The 20156-nt window shown below is 31.3% G+C and overlaps 1 protein-coding gene across 5 annotated transcripts in view; it reads left to right on the forward strand.

Moving 5' to 3' along the window:
- LOC148628803 (ubiquitin carboxyl-terminal hydrolase 24-like) overlaps positions 1-20156 on the forward strand; it is a 49957-nt gene that overhangs the window by 16386 nt on the left and 13415 nt on the right. For 3 of the 5 annotated variants that reach the window (XM_088594700.1, XM_088594707.1, XM_088594736.1), the window contains exons 24-49: positions 531-629; positions 896-997; positions 1370-1414; positions 2507-2542; positions 2691-2776; positions 4922-5006; positions 5433-5597; positions 6218-6577; positions 6897-7053; positions 8343-8498; positions 9262-9493; positions 10486-10547; positions 10995-11180; positions 11735-11849; positions 12196-12340; positions 12670-12830; positions 13813-13993; positions 14514-14596; positions 14990-15128; positions 16011-16130; positions 16560-16804; positions 17169-17311; positions 17707-17842; positions 18540-18741; positions 19190-19293; positions 19790-19903. In XM_088594700.1, coding sequence (XP_088450826.1) covers positions 531-629; positions 896-997; positions 1370-1414; positions 2507-2542; positions 2691-2776; positions 4922-5006; positions 5433-5597; positions 6218-6577; positions 6897-7053; positions 8343-8498; positions 9262-9493; positions 10486-10547; positions 10995-11180; positions 11735-11849; positions 12196-12340; positions 12670-12830; positions 13813-13993; positions 14514-14596; positions 14990-15128; positions 16011-16130; positions 16560-16804; positions 17169-17311; positions 17707-17842; positions 18540-18741; positions 19190-19293; positions 19790-19903 — 3659 coding nt within the window. The remainder of the gene's footprint in view (positions 1-530; positions 630-895; positions 998-1369; positions 1415-2506; positions 2543-2690; positions 2777-4921; positions 5007-5432; positions 5598-6217; positions 6578-6896; positions 7054-8342; positions 8499-9261; positions 9494-10485; positions 10548-10994; positions 11181-11734; positions 11850-12195; positions 12341-12669; positions 12831-13812; positions 13994-14513; positions 14597-14989; positions 15129-16010; positions 16131-16559; positions 16805-17168; positions 17312-17706; positions 17843-18539; positions 18742-19189; positions 19294-19789; positions 19904-20156) is intronic. The other 2 variants (XM_088594716.1, XM_088594726.1) reach the window with 2 other exon arrangements.

Raw genomic sequence — 20156 nt, forward strand, 5'->3', positions numbered from 1 at the left:
TTTTTTGTGTTGACCTTTTTTATGTTCGCTTGTGAGGATGTGTCATGGATAACATAAAGACGCTTCCAAGATAACATAAAGGCATGTCAATTTTTTAAATCCCAATTCCTATTGATTACTGAAAACGTGTCTTGATTTTAATGATGACAGAACTGGATTTATTTTACTCCCTGTCAAAACCTCCAGTGTGGTGTTTGTTCTTTTACAAGTATACACAGAGAAGGAGCAACTTTGCAGATTCACTGTTTATTTTGTTGGTGGTCACTTAACATATGTTATCCACATTGTATTTTAGTGGGGCACTAAAGTTAGTTTTTCAATTTTATGATGCAGTGAGTATTACTACTACCAATGTGTCCTAAACTTTGAACTAATAATTTTTAAAGGATTTATAATGAAAAAAAAAAGGTGAAAGTGAATTTTTGTCTTAAGAAAGGTTTATTTTAGTACCCTTTTTACTAAAGTATTCAATGTGTTACCATACAGTTTTGTTTGCCATGGTATATAGACAAGGTGAATTGTTATTTCAGTGCCATAGTAATGAGACCCTAACTTCAGTGAGAAACAAGTGTGCCAACAGATTGAAGAAAGCTTCAGAGAGTATACAGATTATAGTCAATGAAAAAATGGTCAGTAGTAACATAGCTTTACTGATACAACACACATTGAAGAAAATAACATAAAATTCAAAATTTTATTTTCAACATTTTTAATATACTACAGTATTAAATGAATGACACATATTATACTGTACTTAAAGCCAAGGATGTTAAATTATAATCAATCAATCAATTGACTGATGAAGCATCATTTTTAGTATAAATTTGAATGTAATTACTGGGTGCTTTGTTGAAGATTAGCCATTTAACAAATCAACATTTCTTTCTTCTTTCAGCTTGATACAAAGAAAGACCAGAAGTTACTCAGCCAGCTAGACTTTGAAGATAACCAGACAGTAATTGTCAAATTAACCACACCAGTGTCTGTACAGTCCCAGGTTAGCTTTTAAAACACTTATAAAGCATGAAATACAATATTTATGTAATAAAAAACTTACATTCAAATAAAATACTATGAGATTAAAAGTAGTCAGAGTTTATTAAGGGCTCTTGTAGTATATAATGCCAATGGCTGTGTTCATGTGATTGTTAGTTGTTAGACCTTTCTACAAATATAAGATACAATTTGTTAGTGAATTTAGAGTTACTTGATGTCCTTTTTAATATGATCAGTTTGAAAACAGCTTCACCGTGTTGGCTTTGCCAGAATTGAATATCTTTCAGATATTCAGGTGATGTCAATGTTTTCTTTTTCTATATTTGTAATTGCAATTAGAATAAATAGTGTTTTGACTTTTTCATTATTTCAGCCTCCCATGACACCAACTTCCAAGCAGAATTTTGACCTGGAACAGGTTAGCAAGCTACATTAAGAAAGAATGAGACAATGAATTTTGCTCTTATTATCTACCTTTTACAATACCTGTCACAGACTCTGTACAAGTCTCACTTGAAAATTAAAACATACTATTATTTAATGTGATTCATTATCAGTCCTTGCATAGTTCAAATATGAAAATTAATGCCAGAAAAGGAAAATTTTGCAGAAATCATAGTTTTCTCTATATTTTGAATGGGGGAAATCATCTCTCTTTTGTCAGGTGAACTCATTTAAGTATCCGTCTACATAAAATTCAGACACTGCAAATGGTAAAGTGACTCATAGTGAAGAAAAACCCACCAAACAAATGATGATTTTTCAGGCTACATTTGCTATACATTCAGATAACGATAATCATTTCTGCATTCAGACCTGCACTTTTTAGAAAATGATACATTCATCTCCCACTAAAATCAACCAAATGAAACCAAATCAAGAACAATAACTCTTGCAAAGTACCAATTTCATGTACAATCTGTATAATTTTCACCTCAGAAGTGCAACAACCAAATGAATAAATAAGACTGGTTATGTGATCAGTAACTGTTTTGAACAAGAAATAAAACTTAATTTGGTTGGTGTTTGACATGCATGAATCACCTTCTGTCTGAAAGACTGGTACTTAATTGTTCGCTGAATCAGTTGCCTCCATATTATTCATGCTCAGACTAATTGTGACATACATTTCATTTCACTTATATAAAATGTGTATTTACGTATCTATTACAACTATTTCCATTTATGGTTGTGTATTTGACCAAGTATGGGATTTTCTAATACTAAATGTTGATTAGGTATTTTATTGATGGATTTAAAAATTTTTTAAAAATGACAACTTTCATTTTATAATAATTGGGTATACCATTTTCCCTACTATGGTTCTGTGGAAACATTTATACCATGCTGACAAAACAGTAATGTCAAAATTGGCACCTTCTGTGTCATATTTTATATCTCAAAATCATCAACATAAATTTAAAAAAAATAGGGACTGTTAAAAGCAAAATAAAAAAAAAATATTTAGATTGAATGCCCTATTGTTAAAGCATAAAATCTTTCTTTAAAGCACAAATCTATCCATGAAGAAGGAATTCCAGCATTTGTAAGTACATTTTTTGTTGTTGATTTGCATGGGTATGCAATTAACCAAAAAGCAGTTTGAAGTGACATAAGCTTTTTCACCTTTTTTTCTTTTTTCCTTTTGCAAAGAAAGTTAGTTATTCAAGAATACAAACATTTTTTTTTTTCAGGAAAAGACATTACCTGGGGTAGTAATGGCTGTTGGTGGACAAGTTTTTGAGATGCTTTACCAACTTGCCAACCTGGATGAACCTAGGTTAGTGAATGTTTTATTGACAAAAAATACCTTTTTGCTGAGAATGTTAACTTGAAACTTACTAACCTTAAACTGTGGAGAGAATCATTTCAAAGTTTTTTCCTTGGGTCCGTGGTATTTCTTTAATCATTCAACCAGTATGATTGGCTATTATTGTATTTAACAAGTAATTCCAAACAGACTTTGGGACTTTGTAAGCTGTGGTATATTACAGACAAGTAAATATTAAACAGTTTACATACTACAGTAAAACCTGTCTAAACTGAACTCCTTTTGAACTAAAATTGGTTTGGTTTAAACAGGTATTTAGTTTATCAAGGTTAAAAAGAAAATTTGAACAGATCTAAAGGGGCTTTTGACAGTGTCTGGCTTAGACAGGTTTTCAGAGTATATAGGGTTCACTTTAGACAGGTTTTGCAGTATTTTTTTATTTAAGAATCAAGATGAATAAGAGGTTTTTAACAGTTTAATTTCACTTTTTTTTCCATCTAGAGATATTACATGTAACTAAAAGGTCAGTTTTGTCATATCTTTTAAGGTAAATTGAGTTATATCTTCACTTAAATGCACTGCAAATAAATTCAAGGGCCTCTAAGGCCAAAATGCACATTTTTCTTACATTTAATTGATTTTTTCAGTTTTGAATATCTGTAATATAATGGTCATTAGGAAGTATAGAAGATGGTGTTTAATATGACAATGAATTGTAAAATTGTTGTTTTGGGGTATTATTATCTTTTTGTTGTTGTCGTTGATTATTATTTCTTTGTTGTTGTTGTCGTTGATTATTATTTCTTTGTTGTTGTTGTTGTCGGGATTATTATTTCTTTGTTGTTTTTGTTGTCGGGATTATTATTTCTTTGTTGTTGTTGTCGGGATTATTATTTCTTTGTTGTTGTTATTGTTGTTTTTTTTTTTTTTTTTGTTGTTGTTGATTATTATTGTCCCCTTTTGGCAAGTGCCAAAGGGGACTTAGGTTTGCAGTCCATCCGTCAGTCACACTTGGTTTTCCGGACTTTTTTTTGTAATGCCTCATCCAATTGATTTCATATTTGGTACATAGTTTTATCATGACAAGTTACAAATTAAGTTCGAATGACATTATGGTTGAACGATTTTTACAGAAGTTATGGCCCTTGGACATAGAAAATTTCATGAAATTTTATGTTTTCCGGACTTTTTTTTGTAATGCATCATCCAATTGATTTCATATTTTGTATATAATCTTATCATGACAAGTTGCAAGTTAAGTTCGAATGACATTATGGTTGAATGATTTTTACAGAAGTTATGGTCCTTGGACATAGAAAATTTCTTGAAATTTTATGATTTTCAAACTTTTTTTTGTAATGCTTCATCCAATTGATTTCATATTTGGTATATAGTATTACCATGACAAGTTACAAGTTTAGTTCGAATGATGTTACGGTTGAACGATTTTTACATAAGTTGTGTCCCTTTGACATAGAAAATTTCATAAAATTTTATGTTTTCCAGACTTTTCTTTGTAATGCCGCATCCAATTGATTTCATATTTGTTAGCTAGTCTTATCATGACAAGTTACAAATTAAATTTAAATGTTATTGCGGCAAAATGGTTTATAGAGAACTTATGACCCTTTGACATAGAAAATTACATAAAATTTTATGTTTCATCATTTTGATGCAAATTGCTGCTGTCATTTTAGAGTTATTTGCCCTTTAATTCATAATAACAAAGTTTTTTTTCAACTTTCCAGGTGATAGGAAGAGAATGTCTTTATGCAGCTTTCTGTAATGCAAAAATGTTATTATCTACTGTAAATTGAAGCTCAGGTTTGATTTTGATGGAATTTGCTTTTGCTGTTCAAGAGTTATTTTCTCTTGATTGTTAAAAAATAGCACCATCCATTGTTAGTTCACATATATAAAAAAAAATCTCATAAGGGCAATGAGTTCAAAGGCTAAAAGGGGACACTGTATTGCATCAGCAATACTGTCAGAATGCTTGTTATTTCTTTGTTGTTGTTGTTGTCGGGATTATTATTTCTTTGTTGTTGTATTTTGGTTTTTTTGCTTGTATAATTTGGATTTCATGAACTTAGTCCGACGTTTCATCCACTGCCTTATTCATATAAAGACTAGTATTTATTTTATATTTTTCAGGATAATGTCAAGAGTTAGGAAGCTATTGATGTTGATCCCTACAGATCAAGGGATATCTGATGTGTTAGATACTATCAGTTCAAAGGTCAGGCAGGACATTGCTTTCCATTTTTAGTAGTATTAGTATTAATGAAAGCAATTGTAACTTTTTCATGTCAGGCTATTTACTTGAAATTGAATGAATGTTAGATGAATAGAAATCAGGAATAAATCTTATTTGTAGTCATTCATAGTATATTTTAGTGGCTTATGGTACTTACTGTAAGCTCTGTGTTAATTTTCGCAGTGTACTTATTTTTGACATTTTCATGGTGGACAGATAAGCATGAAAATTAATACCTGGGAAATTGATTTTTAATACTATAAAAACACTAATCGTATTTTGATACCGCAAACATGTTTACTTGACAGATTTCACAAAATTTAGCAACCACAAAAATAAATACCTTCACAGTAATTGAAAGTTACTTTTAATCATGCTATTTTGCAAATCTTCGTATCTTCATTCCAGGGTGGAAAGCAGTTTGGATCAGGAGAAGATATTAGTCCTAGAACTAGTCCAAGAAAGACAACTCCTTTACCAAGTCCCAAATTACCACCAAAAGATGTTCTTAAATCCTTGTTTGATAGTGAATCCCAAGACATGTCTGCCTTCAGAGTTCTGTATAATTTAGAGGTAATATCAATATTGATAGTTTTATATTGAGATTTAGAAAATATAAAAACAACAATAATGAATCTTTTCAATTTATCTCCTGACAAAAGATAAAGCTTCACTACTTAATGAATATAATAATTACATGTCAATAAAGTTGGTAAATATGGTACGGATGTCAAATTTAGTATGCCAAGTGCTTCTAAAAAAAATTCTGCCTCTAACTTGATTTAGTGTATGACTAGAAATTTAGTATCAGTAGTTGTTAGAATTAGGCAGTGGGTAAAAACTTGGTATTGAACGTTTAATTTGACTATTTACACCATCAGAATCAAGCAAAAAAGACAAAATATTCCCTATCATTTTGGTAAATTGAGTTAATTTTTATTGAAATGCACTGAAAATGAACATTTCAAGGGTAGATAACTGCCAAAAAAATATTTCTAACGTATTATTGAAAAATTTATGAGCAAATCCACTGTTGCAGAGACCAAATAATGGTCTTTTAAAATACCGAAAGCATCCATGAGCAAAATTATATTGTCAGGTCAGTGGGTTTTTGACATGCATGTTTCTGATTTTTCCATTTTGCCTGATTTTTACAAAACTTACACTTAATTACCAATTTCATTTAATTTTAGGTACTTAGTAGCAAGCTAATGCCAGTAACACAAGATATAGGGAGTAGATTTAGTGCTCAAAGTTTCTGTGAAGACTTTCTCAATGCTGGAGGATTGCAATTAGTTGTGAATGTTCTTCAACCGGAATCCTTGGCAACAGATATAAATTATACTATACGACAAGGATGCTATTCAATTTGTTTACAATTAGCTAGATTTTTATTATGTGGACAGACAGTGACTGGGGATGGACTTGGATCTGTGTCTTCAATTGATGATGTTAAGGTTGGGGCTATTAGTGTGCCTGTGACCCCTCCGTCTCTGACACAACCTTTAACTATCATCGTAGAGAAACCTTCTGCTGGAAGTCATGCTGTGCAAGTAAGTTTAAAGTAGATGATCACACAAATTAATTTTATGGGAACATGTATTCTTCAAGACTTAAAACATTTACTTAAGTGCCCATTTGACAAAATGGTGATCTTGACAGTAATGGCTGATTCCTTCAATAATAATTGGATTTTTGACTGTTAAATGTGGATTCTGGAATTTTTTTTTGACTGCTTCAAATGCATTCTGAAAATTGTTCTTATGTTATATAAATGATTGGCAAAGAATTCAACTTGGAAAGGAAAATCAATGTCTCTATGACATAATTTCTTGAGTATTGAATACATGTGTTCTAAATTTTTTTCAACAGACCATGGGTGTTCATGAGTTTAAAGAGACTGTGTCCTGTTTTATGAGAGTGACATGGGCGGCGGCTGCTGGTAGGCTTCACCTCCTGGGATCATCTCAACCAATTATAGAAAGTTCCAATAGCCTGTATGGTGTTAGAAGTAGACAAAGTAGCACTGGTAAGTAAAACAAGTATTATCTTTAAGAAAAAGATAACCGACGCAGTAAAATTTTGTTCTTTTTACTTATAAGTTTCTACATTTCATTCAAGAAAATAACACATGGCGCACAATTTCAGTTTATGATATTGTTCGAACACCACTAAGTTGTCAGTATTTAGCCAATTGGGAAACAGAATTGTGATCAGGTGACTTGCATTTCCATAGAAAAGTGTCCTTAAGGTCAAAGGTTAAAAAGCGAAACTATACCAACTGCGTCAGAAAAAACGTGTAGGTTATAAAAACCTGTTACCTGTAAATTGTCTTATTTTGGTTGTGGTTAGTTGGAATGCAGTTGAGCTCATTCTGTTGATTTTACATGTAGCTAAAGTTTAAGATAAAATACCCCCTTGCAAACAGTGTTTTGGGGCATATAGAATTCATCCTTTCTCCTATCTGTCTTTATCATCCGATGTCCACAACTCCTGAACAGTTCATGGGACTTTGATGAAATTTTATTGGAAGGTTGGGTATTATATGTAGATTTGCATGAAGGAATATGATTGTTGTCTAATATCTATTAAATGAGGTAACCAAACTTAAGGGTTTTATTTGTTTAAACCTTGTAAACCCAAGTCCTCAGGCATCATTTGCAGATTTGCACTGTTGAATGTAGTTATATTATTTAACTGTCACACCAATAAAATAAACAGATACCTCCCTTTCCATCTTCTATTAATGGTTATGAACATTGTGAACAACAAACTGAACATTTTTAAAACGGTAATAAAAAATACCTCCTACCCTCTATTTTCATGAAAATGTGCTGTATCTATGAAGGGAAGCAACTCTTGTCATTATTGTGACTAGCATTATCTGTTCCTTCAGGATGTTTTAACTTTAATCCCAGAGCTCCCTTGTGGTCAACATTATCAGTTGAAAGATTTGTTTTATTCCCATGCTTCAGTGTAATTTAGGCACTTTTTTTCTCCATTTGTTGGTCTGTCTGTCTGTCTTGAGTATTTTGTTGACACAGACCTTTAAGACTGGCTGTAAGATTTTCTAGGATGTAATGTATTTGATCTTAGCACACTGTCATTTTGATTTCCTAGGATGTACATGTATTTGATCTTATCACACTGTCATTTTTTAAGAATAATTGGATATTGGCATATTTGTGCTTAAACTTAAAATAAAATTTCTTTTTTGCTATGAGTAAAAAAATATTGCAAAATATTAAATTTAAAAGCTAAAGCTGTTAGATAGAAGACAAACAGCTGCATTACAGGACTTTGTTTTCATATTAACAGGGAGTACAGGGAGTACTAATAGTGATAGTGATTCTCAGAGTCTACATGCTGGTGTCTGTATCCGTCAACAGATAATATCCTCTCAGGACTGTACTATAGCCAAAGAAGCCTTAGAAATCCTTGTTACTTGTTTACAACTCCGCAATGAATTAATAGGTAAGTAATAATGATGATTTCATCACCAGATTTCATTGCCCTTTCTAATTTGGGTCCAGTTTAAAAAAAAACTTTTCAAATTGATTTTTTTTTCTTGAATTCTTCAGTTTCTCCTCAATTTTGAGTGAACTAATTGTTTTAATTTTTAGTTATGGCAGCATTGATTGAGTTGTTTTATGAAACCAGACTCAAACCTGGTTTTCTTTGTTCTTGTCAATATTGAGTTTTTATTGTTTTGATATTTTTTTTATTAAATGTTTACTTCAGAATTTGTGAACTTCAGCTTTTGTAAAAAAAAATTTCCAGAGTAGATAGAAAGAAATCTCACTTAGGTTGTAATGGGTTTTGTTTTTTGTTTCTTCAACATTCTTACCTTTCTACATTTTATCATTTTTGAAAAGTGGGGTTATATTGTCCAGATACTGGACTAATAATTACTCTGATTATTTTTAGTGTTTGATCTGATTGTTCTTTTCATAAACTTTGGAAATTTGAAAATGCTGAAAAAAAGTGTAGTTTTTATCCAACATGCATTTTACAGGGATTTACTTAAACAGCACTTGTTTTATAGGGCTAATAGATATGTATGAAAAAATGTATGAATTTTAAGTTGCCCTTTGGACAAGTAGAATTTGACCTTCACTTCTCAGAACCTTAGTATAAGTCATTTCACTCTATATGATAACCTTGGTGTTATTTTCTTTATTCTTTCTTTTTGTAGTTGTAGCCACCATTATACATTTATCTTTTTCCTTCTTTACAGCATCATTTTACACATTACCCTGCATCAGTGATTTCATCATAGATATATTAGTTGGTTGTTCTCAGTCAGACATTAGAAACTCAGCATTAGAACAGTTCTTTATACTTAGTCAGACTACATTATCATCAGACACAGGGCAGCAAACACCACATCAGTTTATGTTGAAGGTTTTACTCAAGGCTTACCTCCCCTTCTGGGTATCATCAACACAAACCAGAGGTGCTAGTCATAGGTAAGGTGTTAATCTACTTGAGGCTAACCCCACTCTAAGTATCCTGATCACAAAGTACACAGCCAAATGTGCCACATATGATAATCATATGGTTTGCAACATATGATAATCATATGAAGTGAGTGTGATATGACTCTCATATGGTTTAGTTAACATATGATTAACCCATCATTCTCAAATGTTTCCTAGCCATAATTAACAAATGATAATCATATGTCTGTCATATGTTTATTATCATATGAATTGAGCACCATATGATTATCACATGTGGCACATTTAGCTGTATAGAATTGTGTATTATAGATAAGGTGTAGCATGTTGAAGGTTCTACTCAGGGCTTGTCTCCCATTCTGGGTGTCATCAACACCTCATCATTTCATGTTATGAAGAGTCTACTCAAGACTTACCTCCCTTCTGTGGATGTCGCCAACACAAGTCATAGGTAATTTATCAAGTTGAAGGTTATACTCGAGGCTTACCTCCTTTCATGGGTGTTGTCAGCGCATACCAAAGGTGCTTGACAAAGATCAATTGTTTGTATTTTGTTTGAAGTCCAACTTAAAACTAATGTAAACCTGTCTCTTTATAACACAAGTATGAACCTGAGGTGATAGCCAATGGTAAGGTGTTTATCTTGTTGAAAGTCTAACTCAAGGCTTATATTCTCTTCTGTGTGTGGACATCTCAAAACAAAACAGGATCTAACAACACTCCATTCTACTTTCTATTCAGATGACTTTTTCAGAATCCTCGGGGATTTCCCTTTGAATTTCTGCATGTGTAAAGATTCATGGTGAAAAAAGGGGATATTAGTAACTTGAACAGTTCAAGTTGCTCAATTACATTTTTTGTACACTTTGTACAAAAGGAAATAGACAATGTCTTTCCAATACATATAATTGTATCTGCATGTATGAGATAAAAAACATAATTATATTATGATTATTAATTTTGCTTGTATTAAAGTTGTATCATTTGTTTTGCTTCTTCAGGTTGATTCTTCAGTGTTCTCAGTACTTTGACTTGAGATGTAAATTATTAGAAAACTTATCAGGTAAGTGCTTCATAGAAAAATATCTAAGGCTACTTACTAGACTAGTAGAAAAGAAAAACATGTCAGGGCAAAGGCATGTAGTGTTCATTTTAAATGTTTTGCATCTCAGTTCAACTTTTGTTTTGTAAACATGAAGATATATTGTAACACTAACAAAAATTGAGTCAGAGGAAAAAGCATAATATGTATTGTTTCATTTTTAATAACTGAAAACAAAAACGCATTTCACTGAACTTGCATATAATTGGTTTAGTAACCACTTAAAGAATGGCACCAATTGTGGTAAATTTCTCAACTGTCATTAAAATCCCAAAGATGCAGCTTTAGCTGTTTTTTTTTTTTTTGTTTATTTTTTTTGTTTTTTTTTTTGTTTTGTTTTGTTTTGTTTTTAGTTTGATAGGGTTACACAGTCTCTATATTATTATTAATAATAATCTCTCTTTACAGAACCAGAACAGAATAAGTTATCCTTAGATTTATCTAACATGTTAGATGATGAAATAGCTTGGTTAAAGAACTTTGAGATTTCTTCAAACCCTGACTTGATTGATGCTGATAATCTACTGATAGCTGGCCACCTTAAACTCATTAAAACTCTCTTCACTTGTGATGGTGTATGTAAAGAAGAATTTGGTAAGGAAAAAGACCCTTATCAAGGAACTCTGAAATACTAAAATATGCTTAAATAGTAGATAAAACATTTGAATGTATGTATTAATGATTATACCTCCCCCTCCACAAACAATGTTTGGAGGTTAATAGGTTTTTTGGTCCATCTATCTGATGTAATTTTGTCTTTTGAGCTATTGTGCAAAAACTGGAAAGCACCATCCTTTTTACGGATAAATTTCAATACCTCATAAACGAAAAATTGGAATTTTTCAAAAAAGAAGGGGGAGCTTCCCTCTATTGATATATACACACTTTCTCAAATTTTAAATTTAATTGATGCAAATGTTTTAGAGTTATCATGCAAAAATGGACAAATGGATGAGGGTAAAACAATATCCCTCCCCCTCCGAGACTTGTATGGGCATGAAAATCTTTTAAAGCCAAAACACAAAACAGCTTTGTTTCCAGCATTAGATCAACTCATCTTAAATTACTTGCTGGATACTCAACAAAAAAAAAACATGACAACAATCATTAAATAAGTCTATATTTATAACTTTCTCTTGATTTATTAGGTAGAACATTAGTATTTGACCTCCTGAATGATTTCTTGTTTCCTGCGTCTAAGATCATGATGGACAGTATGGATGAAGCCAAAAGAGAAACCGCTCTGGCTGAAGTTAATCCTAAGTAAGTGACTTAAATCAACATATGTACTGAATGAAGTAACTGTATGAATTAAGTGACTGAATAAAAAATGCTTTTTAAGTCAGCAAAAACTAATCAACATTTTTCAGTAGTCAAATACCAAAATATTTGTAACAGGGTCATTTTTGAAACTATATAGCTCTTTTAAGATATCTGCAAGTATAACCAAAGTTAAAGATTATTCATGTCTAATCCCCTTAGTAAGATACCTGGATTTTAACCCTACAGTGAAAAAATCATGTAGTTGAAGTGAGACATTCATCAACTGTTCCTGTGGTTTTGTCTTTTAACAGAAATAGACTTAGGAATTCACACATTTTTTCATCAGGTGCAGAAATACAGAGTCAAGAATTGCTGCATATGACCTTCTGATAGAGTTAGCCAAAGAAAATGTTCTGATATTGAAGGATATCTGTAGACAGTTAGTGGATATGCATCATCAGCCACTCCCTGACTGTGGTAATGAATGGGAGGTAGGTACTGGGGGGATTGAGACTTGATGAAGTCTGAACAATTATAGGTTATAGGTACATAGAAGCAATGCTATTATTCTACAGGTCAAAATGCATAAACAACCACTCTTGGACTGTGGTAATAAATGGGAGAGAGGGATCACTGAATACTCTGTTATTTTTTGGCATTACAAGTTACATTTAGGAGGGTTGGGGTGTTTTAAGTGCTTTGTTAAATGAAAAAAAATCATTGAACAACTGAATGAAATGCATAATTATTATTATTTCTTTTTTAAAACCTGAATTGACAATAACAGGTCTGTAATTTTGTTTTTGTTGTGATATTCTAGTATTTACCCCCAGTGGATGGACGAGCTAGATGTGGATATGTAGGTTTACGTAATGGAGGCGCTACCTGTTACATGAACTCAGTTATTCAGCAACTCTTTATGACACCAGGGGTACCAGAAAGTGTTCTTGGAGTACAAGAGGATCATCCTGATGAAGAGAGGTATGTATGAGTATGTCTGAAAGAATCAGATAAAACTTCATATCAAAGTTAATTTCTTCGTTGTCAGGAATTTTCTTATGAAAATCAATAAGGAAGAGAGGCATTTTAACTTTTTGATTGCAACAAAAACTGACGTGATTGCTTTTTATGTAGCCAATACAAATGATAATGAAGGTGCTTTTTATTAAATGTTTTAATGAACCCTTAAGTACAGCTCTATATTAAAACCAGGCAGAGGCTAATAAAGGGTGATTTATGCATTTTTTAGTCCCAAATATTTTTTATTGCAAATCCTTCTGTAAACCCCACAGAAACTGTATTAGGAAATATAAGTGCTAATAAAAGTAGTTCACTGGAGATATTAATACTTATAATTTGGTTATGTTCTACTATAGAAAAAGTATGGGAAAATTTCCCACCAGAATTTTTACACTTTAACCACTCAAAAAATATTTCAAGATTTATAGGAAACCCCAATATTTTTTGATTGGAAATCTTTCAGTAGGCCTCATAGAAACTGTATTCAAAAATAAAAGTGCAAATGTAAGTTGCCCACTGGAGATATTAACCTTTAGATTATGGTTATTTTCTACAGCATTTTGATACTATAACCAGTCAAACAATATTTCACGAAAAGTAGTAGATCCAAGGACATGAACATAGGAAGAGTTGTTTTAGGAGCTAACAAATATATTTGTAGAGTTTCATTATCTTAAAATATTATGAATCATCCTGCCTGGTTTTTAGACAGAAGCATACTTAAAACACATAATGGAGGGTAGCACAACTAGTTGGCTGAATTGGCAATTTATGATCAATGAAATTAAATGTAATATGCGTATGTAATATCAAGAAAATAATGCGTAGGTAAAGGCATTTTACAGATGAAGAAAAAGTGGTGGTTGAAATTTAACCAATAAGATTTCCCACAGATTATTTATCATTTGATGACAGAATATGTGACTTCTATTCTCTCTTACAGCGTATTTTACCAGTTACAGCAAGTATTTGGCCAGTTATTGGAGAGTAAACTACAGTCTTATGAGCCTGAGAAGTTTTGGAAAGTATTCCGTCTGTGGGGACAGGTTGTTAATATCAGGGAACAACAAGATGCATTTGATTTCTTCACAGCTTTAATAGATCAGGGAGATGAATATACAAAGGTAGTTCTTATACAGTCAAAAGCTCGAATCTTTCCCTGTTGTATCCATACAAAAAAAAAATTCCAAAATGTATTTAAATCGGTAATATAATATAACATTGTTCCAGAAATCTTCAGTAACATTTTTTCTTTTATTTACTTCCACTGAAAGAAGCATCTAATTACAGATTAGAAAAAATATTTTTACTTATGCACAGTTAAGCACTGAAACACTATGATTTTATCTTTAAAATGATAGTTTCTTTTATTGCATTATTTACTTTGATAAATAAACTATTCTATGAAAACTTTACAATTTCAGTTGGTAGGTATATGGATTTTGTTTTTTTCACTTTTGTTCTAAAATAAGATGTTGATTATGATTAATGGATATGGAAATTAAACACTTGGAATATAAAAGTCAAATGGTGTTTTTTAATGCTTTGGACTTTGTTGTTTGTATTTTTTTAAAATGCTTATTATACCTTATAAACAGTTTTTGCATTGTGATTTTTCATATATGTAGATTGTATTTTTTGTAGAAAATTGGCAGATCTGAAATTTTTAAGAAGACTTTTCAGGGTATATTTTCTGACCAAAAGATTTGTAAAGACTGTCCACATAGGTGGGTGATTATTGTTTATTTTTCATATTTAAATTTTGAAGCACAGTTTGCTATCATAGACATACATATTAGAAAATTAAGATCTTTTTATCTTTATTCTCTTATATATACATGTATACAAAAGGGTATGGGTTAGAAGACAAAACACTTCGGTATTTTATAGAGACACAAGATTTAAAAGTGCACCTGATTTATAGGTCTGGGTCTGGATAAGAAAAAATCCTTAATTGAGGTTTTCCTTATTCTACTCAACAATCATAGCACTTAAAATTAAAGACTCTGGAAAAAAAAACTTAAGGATTTGAGAAAATTCTCAATAAGAAATTAATATTATTGTATAAAAATAGGCCAGTATGATACCTTGTATTGAGTATTTCATCTGTTACAATGTAGGTATGAAAGAGAAGAGGAATTCTTTGCACTGAATCTTACAGTGAAGAATGCAACATTACAAGATTCATTAGATCAGTTTGTTAAAGGAGAATTACTGGAGGGAGATAATGCTTATTACTGTGAAAAATGTCAGGCAAAGGTGAGAATATCTTTTGGAGTCAGTATTTTCTATTTAAGTAGCACTCCAACTAAGTATCATGCAAAGTGAGATTCATAGGTGAAAAGCCAACATATTTTTATTTTTGATATTTTGTTTAAATTGCCTTAGTAAACTGATATTAATTTCGGTTTTTTATATAACTCTTATTCATAGGAAATAAAAATTATATAGAGTGCACTGTATATTTCAAAATTAAGGGAGATAACTCTGTAAATGACACTCAAATACAATAGGATATATTGAATTTTTAATGTTGATTATCTCTTTAGAACAGACAGATTTGAGTGAATAATTACACATTTCATAGTCAAGACCTATAAAACAACTTAATTACAAAAATAAAAATACATAGCCTTTTTTGCGGTGTATCACATTTTTCAGATTTTGTATTATTCTTAGAAAAACAGCTATTTAAATGACACGCTCGAATTGCTGTAATGATCAAGCATTAGCTTACAGTGCCATGGACTCTGGATTTAACCCTGATTGCGCCATTCTGTATACCATACACTTTAAATCAATACAAGTTTTGGCTGTCTATTGTACATCAGTAAATTAAAATGGGAGTTAGACCAATGCATGAATTTTATAATAAGTGACTTTTTTTTTTATTTATTATTAGTGTTTATTGAAATTGACATTCACATTAAATTGATATATTTATTCTGCTAAAGGCTTTGATCCAATAAACAAGCGTTAAACAAAAATAAAGAACTTACCACCAAGTCATAAAACACCCATGTGAGTACTTTGGATTCAAAATCCTTCCATTGATTTTAATTTATCTGAAGTATACACTCAGTCCTTAGGAAAATTTGTGTTATGTCCCTATTGACAAAATTGGCTTGCTTTTTTTCACAGAGAAATACAATGAAAAGAATGTGTATTAAAACACTGCCACCACTATTGTGTATACAGCTGAAAAGATTTGGTTACGACTGGGAAGCAAATAGAGCTCTTAAATTTGATGATTATTTCAAGGTATGTCATCAATTCCTTAATTTATTATTCATGTAACAAAATAAGCTTGCTTTTTGACAACTTGAGAATGGAATTGTACTAGCTGTAAAAGAGACATATCAATGGGAAAAATTTTGGTAGCTTAGCAATTTAAGCTTTATAAGCACCAAATCCAGCACTCAACTTCCCTCTGTACAGTATTTTTTTTTGGACTTCTAGTTCTGCATCTTTCACTAGATACCCATTCATTCCCTCATCAAGGACTTTCATTGACTGTATATGTACACTACACTATTATATTTTGAAATATATTTTGATGTTTTTGTTATGATGCTGTAGAAGTGGAATTATTCTTCAGGAAGAACCATGAAAAAAAAGAAAAATTGCTTTTACAAGTATGACTTTAATTAAGGTATTGATTTGCATCAATTCATTGGTTTTTTTTTTTAGTTTCCATGGATACTGGACATGGAACCTTACACAACAGAAGGAATGGCGAGGAGAGAAGAGGTTGTAGAAACGAGTTCAGAATCCTCAGAATCAGGGGAGACAAATCATTCAGAGGAAAAATTACCAGAAATTGTGCTAGGAATTCCATCTGAGTCTAAACAGATAAACTATGAACTTGTAGGAATAGTTGTACATAGTGGTCAAGCTAATGCTGGACATTATTACTCTTTCATTAAGGAGAGAAGGTTTGTTACATTGAAAAAATTGTCTTGTCAACTTATGGTTTAGTATGTGGAATGTGGAGAAGTTTTGATAAAAAAAAATAAAAATCAAATAATGTTATTTTTTAATTATATGTACCCGTTCCCGCAATGAGGAGGGTTGTCTGTCTGTCAGTCTGTCACATTTTAATTTGGTTACGGTTTTCTCTGCAATTACTTGTTACAGTCACTTGATTAACACTAGTTTTATCTAGGTGTTATATAATGATATTTTATATCAAATTTGGGCAACTCTATTTATATGGTGACCAATTGCTTAAATGGGGGTGCAGGGGTATCAATAATGGCATTGGGTCACTAAATGTTGATGCTTTTCCTTGTTTTTCAGGGGTAATGTATTGAACAATCCAAACAAAGGGAAGTGGTATAAGTTTAATGATACAATAGTAGAAGAATTTGAGATGAACGACTCGTCAGTGGAGGCTGAGTGTTTTGGTGGCAGTTATAAAGTTAAAAACACTGAATCTTCATGTAAGTTTGGCTGTTGATGTTAAAATTATCAAATACATGTAGTATTCTTAAACAGCTTTCAGATTTTGAAGTATTTAGGAGAAGATTAAATAGTTTTCTTCTAATTTTATATGAACATTATTTTTATCATTGTATTTTCATATACTCGTATTTGTTTTATATTGCTCTTGTTCATTAACAAATATATTTAAACAATGTAGGTGTTATTCATCTTAACTGCCTTTGAAATTTATTGAAAGTTTTGACAATATTGTAAGTTAATATCTGTTACAAGTATTTCTGAAGTCTATTTCACATATAGAAAATAGCATTGTCGAATTATTACTTATGATTAAATTTATTCTGTCAAATTTTTTTTGTGAAATTGACTGCTTGACATTTTGTTGTTTTTGCAGCTTCTAATTATCCAGATGATAGAACTAGATATTGGAATGGTTATATGTTGTTTTATGAGAAAATGGCTGATGCCAAGACACCAGGGTCAGCAAAGAAAACCAGAATTACTACTAAGAGACCACTACAAGATATTGGGTATGTCTAAAGTACACATTCATGGTAAAGGAAGTTGGACTGATGCATGGAATTCTTGTCTTCATATGTGTTAAATTTTATCTATGTATGTTCTACACTCACATAAGGGTTAACATTTTATGAAGGTTCTCTCACAAAAGAGGTGATACCATGGAAACATGTGCATCATGAAGAATATTGGCTTATTAGGTGATTTAACATGGCTAATTCTAAACTCCAATTTAGACTCACTTGATAAAACACATGCAAACAAATTGAAAGGTGTGTTTATTTCAGATTCAATTATGTTAACCTCTGGATGTGCTCTATTTGAAGTTTATCTTCTAAAGTGTTATACTTGTGCACAATTTCAAATCTACTTGAATACAATGAGTCCTGTCTAAACCAAACCATTTTTGGAATTTAAAATTGGTTTGTTTAAGGCATGTACTTGGTTTACCAAGGTTCAAAAAACATTCAAAGTGATATGACTTACAAAAAATGTTAAGTTTAGACAAGTCTTCAGAATATTCAGGGTTTGGTTTGCAGGTTTCACTGTATCATTTTTTATAGGAGAAGATTTTGTGAAAAACAGACCTTCTTTGACAATTTTAATTGTCACTGTTTTAATAAACTTTCTTGGTAATTCATTAAGGTTGATGTAGTTTCATTTTATTAAGATGTTACTGAGTTTACAAGAATTATTTGTTTATTACAGGAAAGGCCGAATGGATTCAGACAGTCTGATGGAGCTAACAGAACTAGTACACAAGGGAGAAAGGCGAGGAATCTTCATGGATGACATGCCTGCTAGGATCCATCAATCTATACAAGCTGAAAACCTTACATTTGTCAAAAATAGAGACGTTTATAATACAGAATATTTTAAATTTGTGAGGGATCTTGCAGCTAAAAACTGTGTAAGTACTCCTACCATTCACTACACATATGTGGATCCAGAAATTTATAGAAGTGATGTTCTGGCTATCATTTGCTCATTCTTGCTCAAATTTTGCTCAAAATTAAAAAGAAAATTCTGAAAAAAAAGCAAGGGCTCTGCCACCCGGTATCATCTGGGTCTGCTACTGCTTCATTTGGTGTAGTATCAATTTCAATCCTTCATGAGGGCAAGTTTACACAAATTACAATAAAAGGTTTAAGAATCTAAATCTTATTTTTTTATCTTACCAAAACTTGTTTCAGTCTCTGGATTAGTGTTCTTCCAAATTATTCAATCCAGAAGTTGAAAATTTCTTTATTTTTCGTAAAAAAAATATAAGTATTTATTGAAGGGAAGATACTTATCAGGTATATCTTTCATAAAGGTGTATTATTTCAAAACATGATTTTTTTTTTTTTACATTTCAGCAGCAAATGAACAGTTCTGAATATGCCGTTATGTGTGTAGAAGGACTGCAGCTTGGTGTTAAATTTGTCTTTAATACTTACTTCAGGTCAAAGTTGAAAACAAGGTACAATATTAATGTACTCCATATTTTTTAATTTATGATTTTAAGCAACAATAAGTAAGGAGTGCTTATATATGAACTGCAAGAGTATAACAATTAAATACTGTAAACCTGGAAATTTTGTGCCATCTTTTTTTGGCAGTTTCTGCTATAAATATGCTTTTGCACATTTTTTAATTGGTGATTGTTCGTCAAATTGTACTCTAATGTTCTTTGAAGCAAATATGCACAACAATTTTAATTTTTGCATTACAAACCTTGGCATTAAAATAAAACTGCTGCCAAAATTTCACGGTTTACAGTAGATAAATGAAATTTCATTTCAAATTTTGTTCCTTTATTACAATGTTTCTCTAAAATATGAACTTGAATGAGTATTCATATTTATTTTTAACACCCCAGCTGTTTTGATTCATTTTGACATGGTTACTTTATACAAAAGGTGTGTAGAATTTCCTCATTTTGTACAGTAATAGAGAAGAATCTTTAACATTTACAGAGCTGATTTAGATGAATGGAGAGATCTATTTGATACTTTACTACACAAGTGTAAGGCAGCCTGTGTATGGCTTGTAGAGTACCTGTCTAGGGAGGAAGGATTCTCTCATGTCAAGTGAGTGTTCAGTCTCTCATAGATGTAGCTTGTAAACAGATCATGTTAAGATATTTCAGAAGTAATTCATCCAACTTGATAATTATTTTTCTGTGAAACCTATCTTAACCCAACCTTGGATAGGGTATGTAATGTTTGTATCATATTCAATTTCGACAAAGCCTTTCAAGCTTTCATTTGAAACAGAATGAAATCAATCCAAGTTGCTTTTATGCTTACATGAGATTAACATATAGAGCCTGAATACAAACAT

Source organism: Perna viridis, chromosome 1 (genome assembly GCF_037379345.1).
Source record: "Perna viridis isolate PV_CMFRI_1.1 ecotype Kerala chromosome 1, ASM3737934v1, whole genome shotgun sequence".
Classification (NCBI taxonomy): domain Eukaryota; kingdom Metazoa; phylum Mollusca; class Bivalvia; order Mytilida; family Mytilidae; genus Perna; species Perna viridis.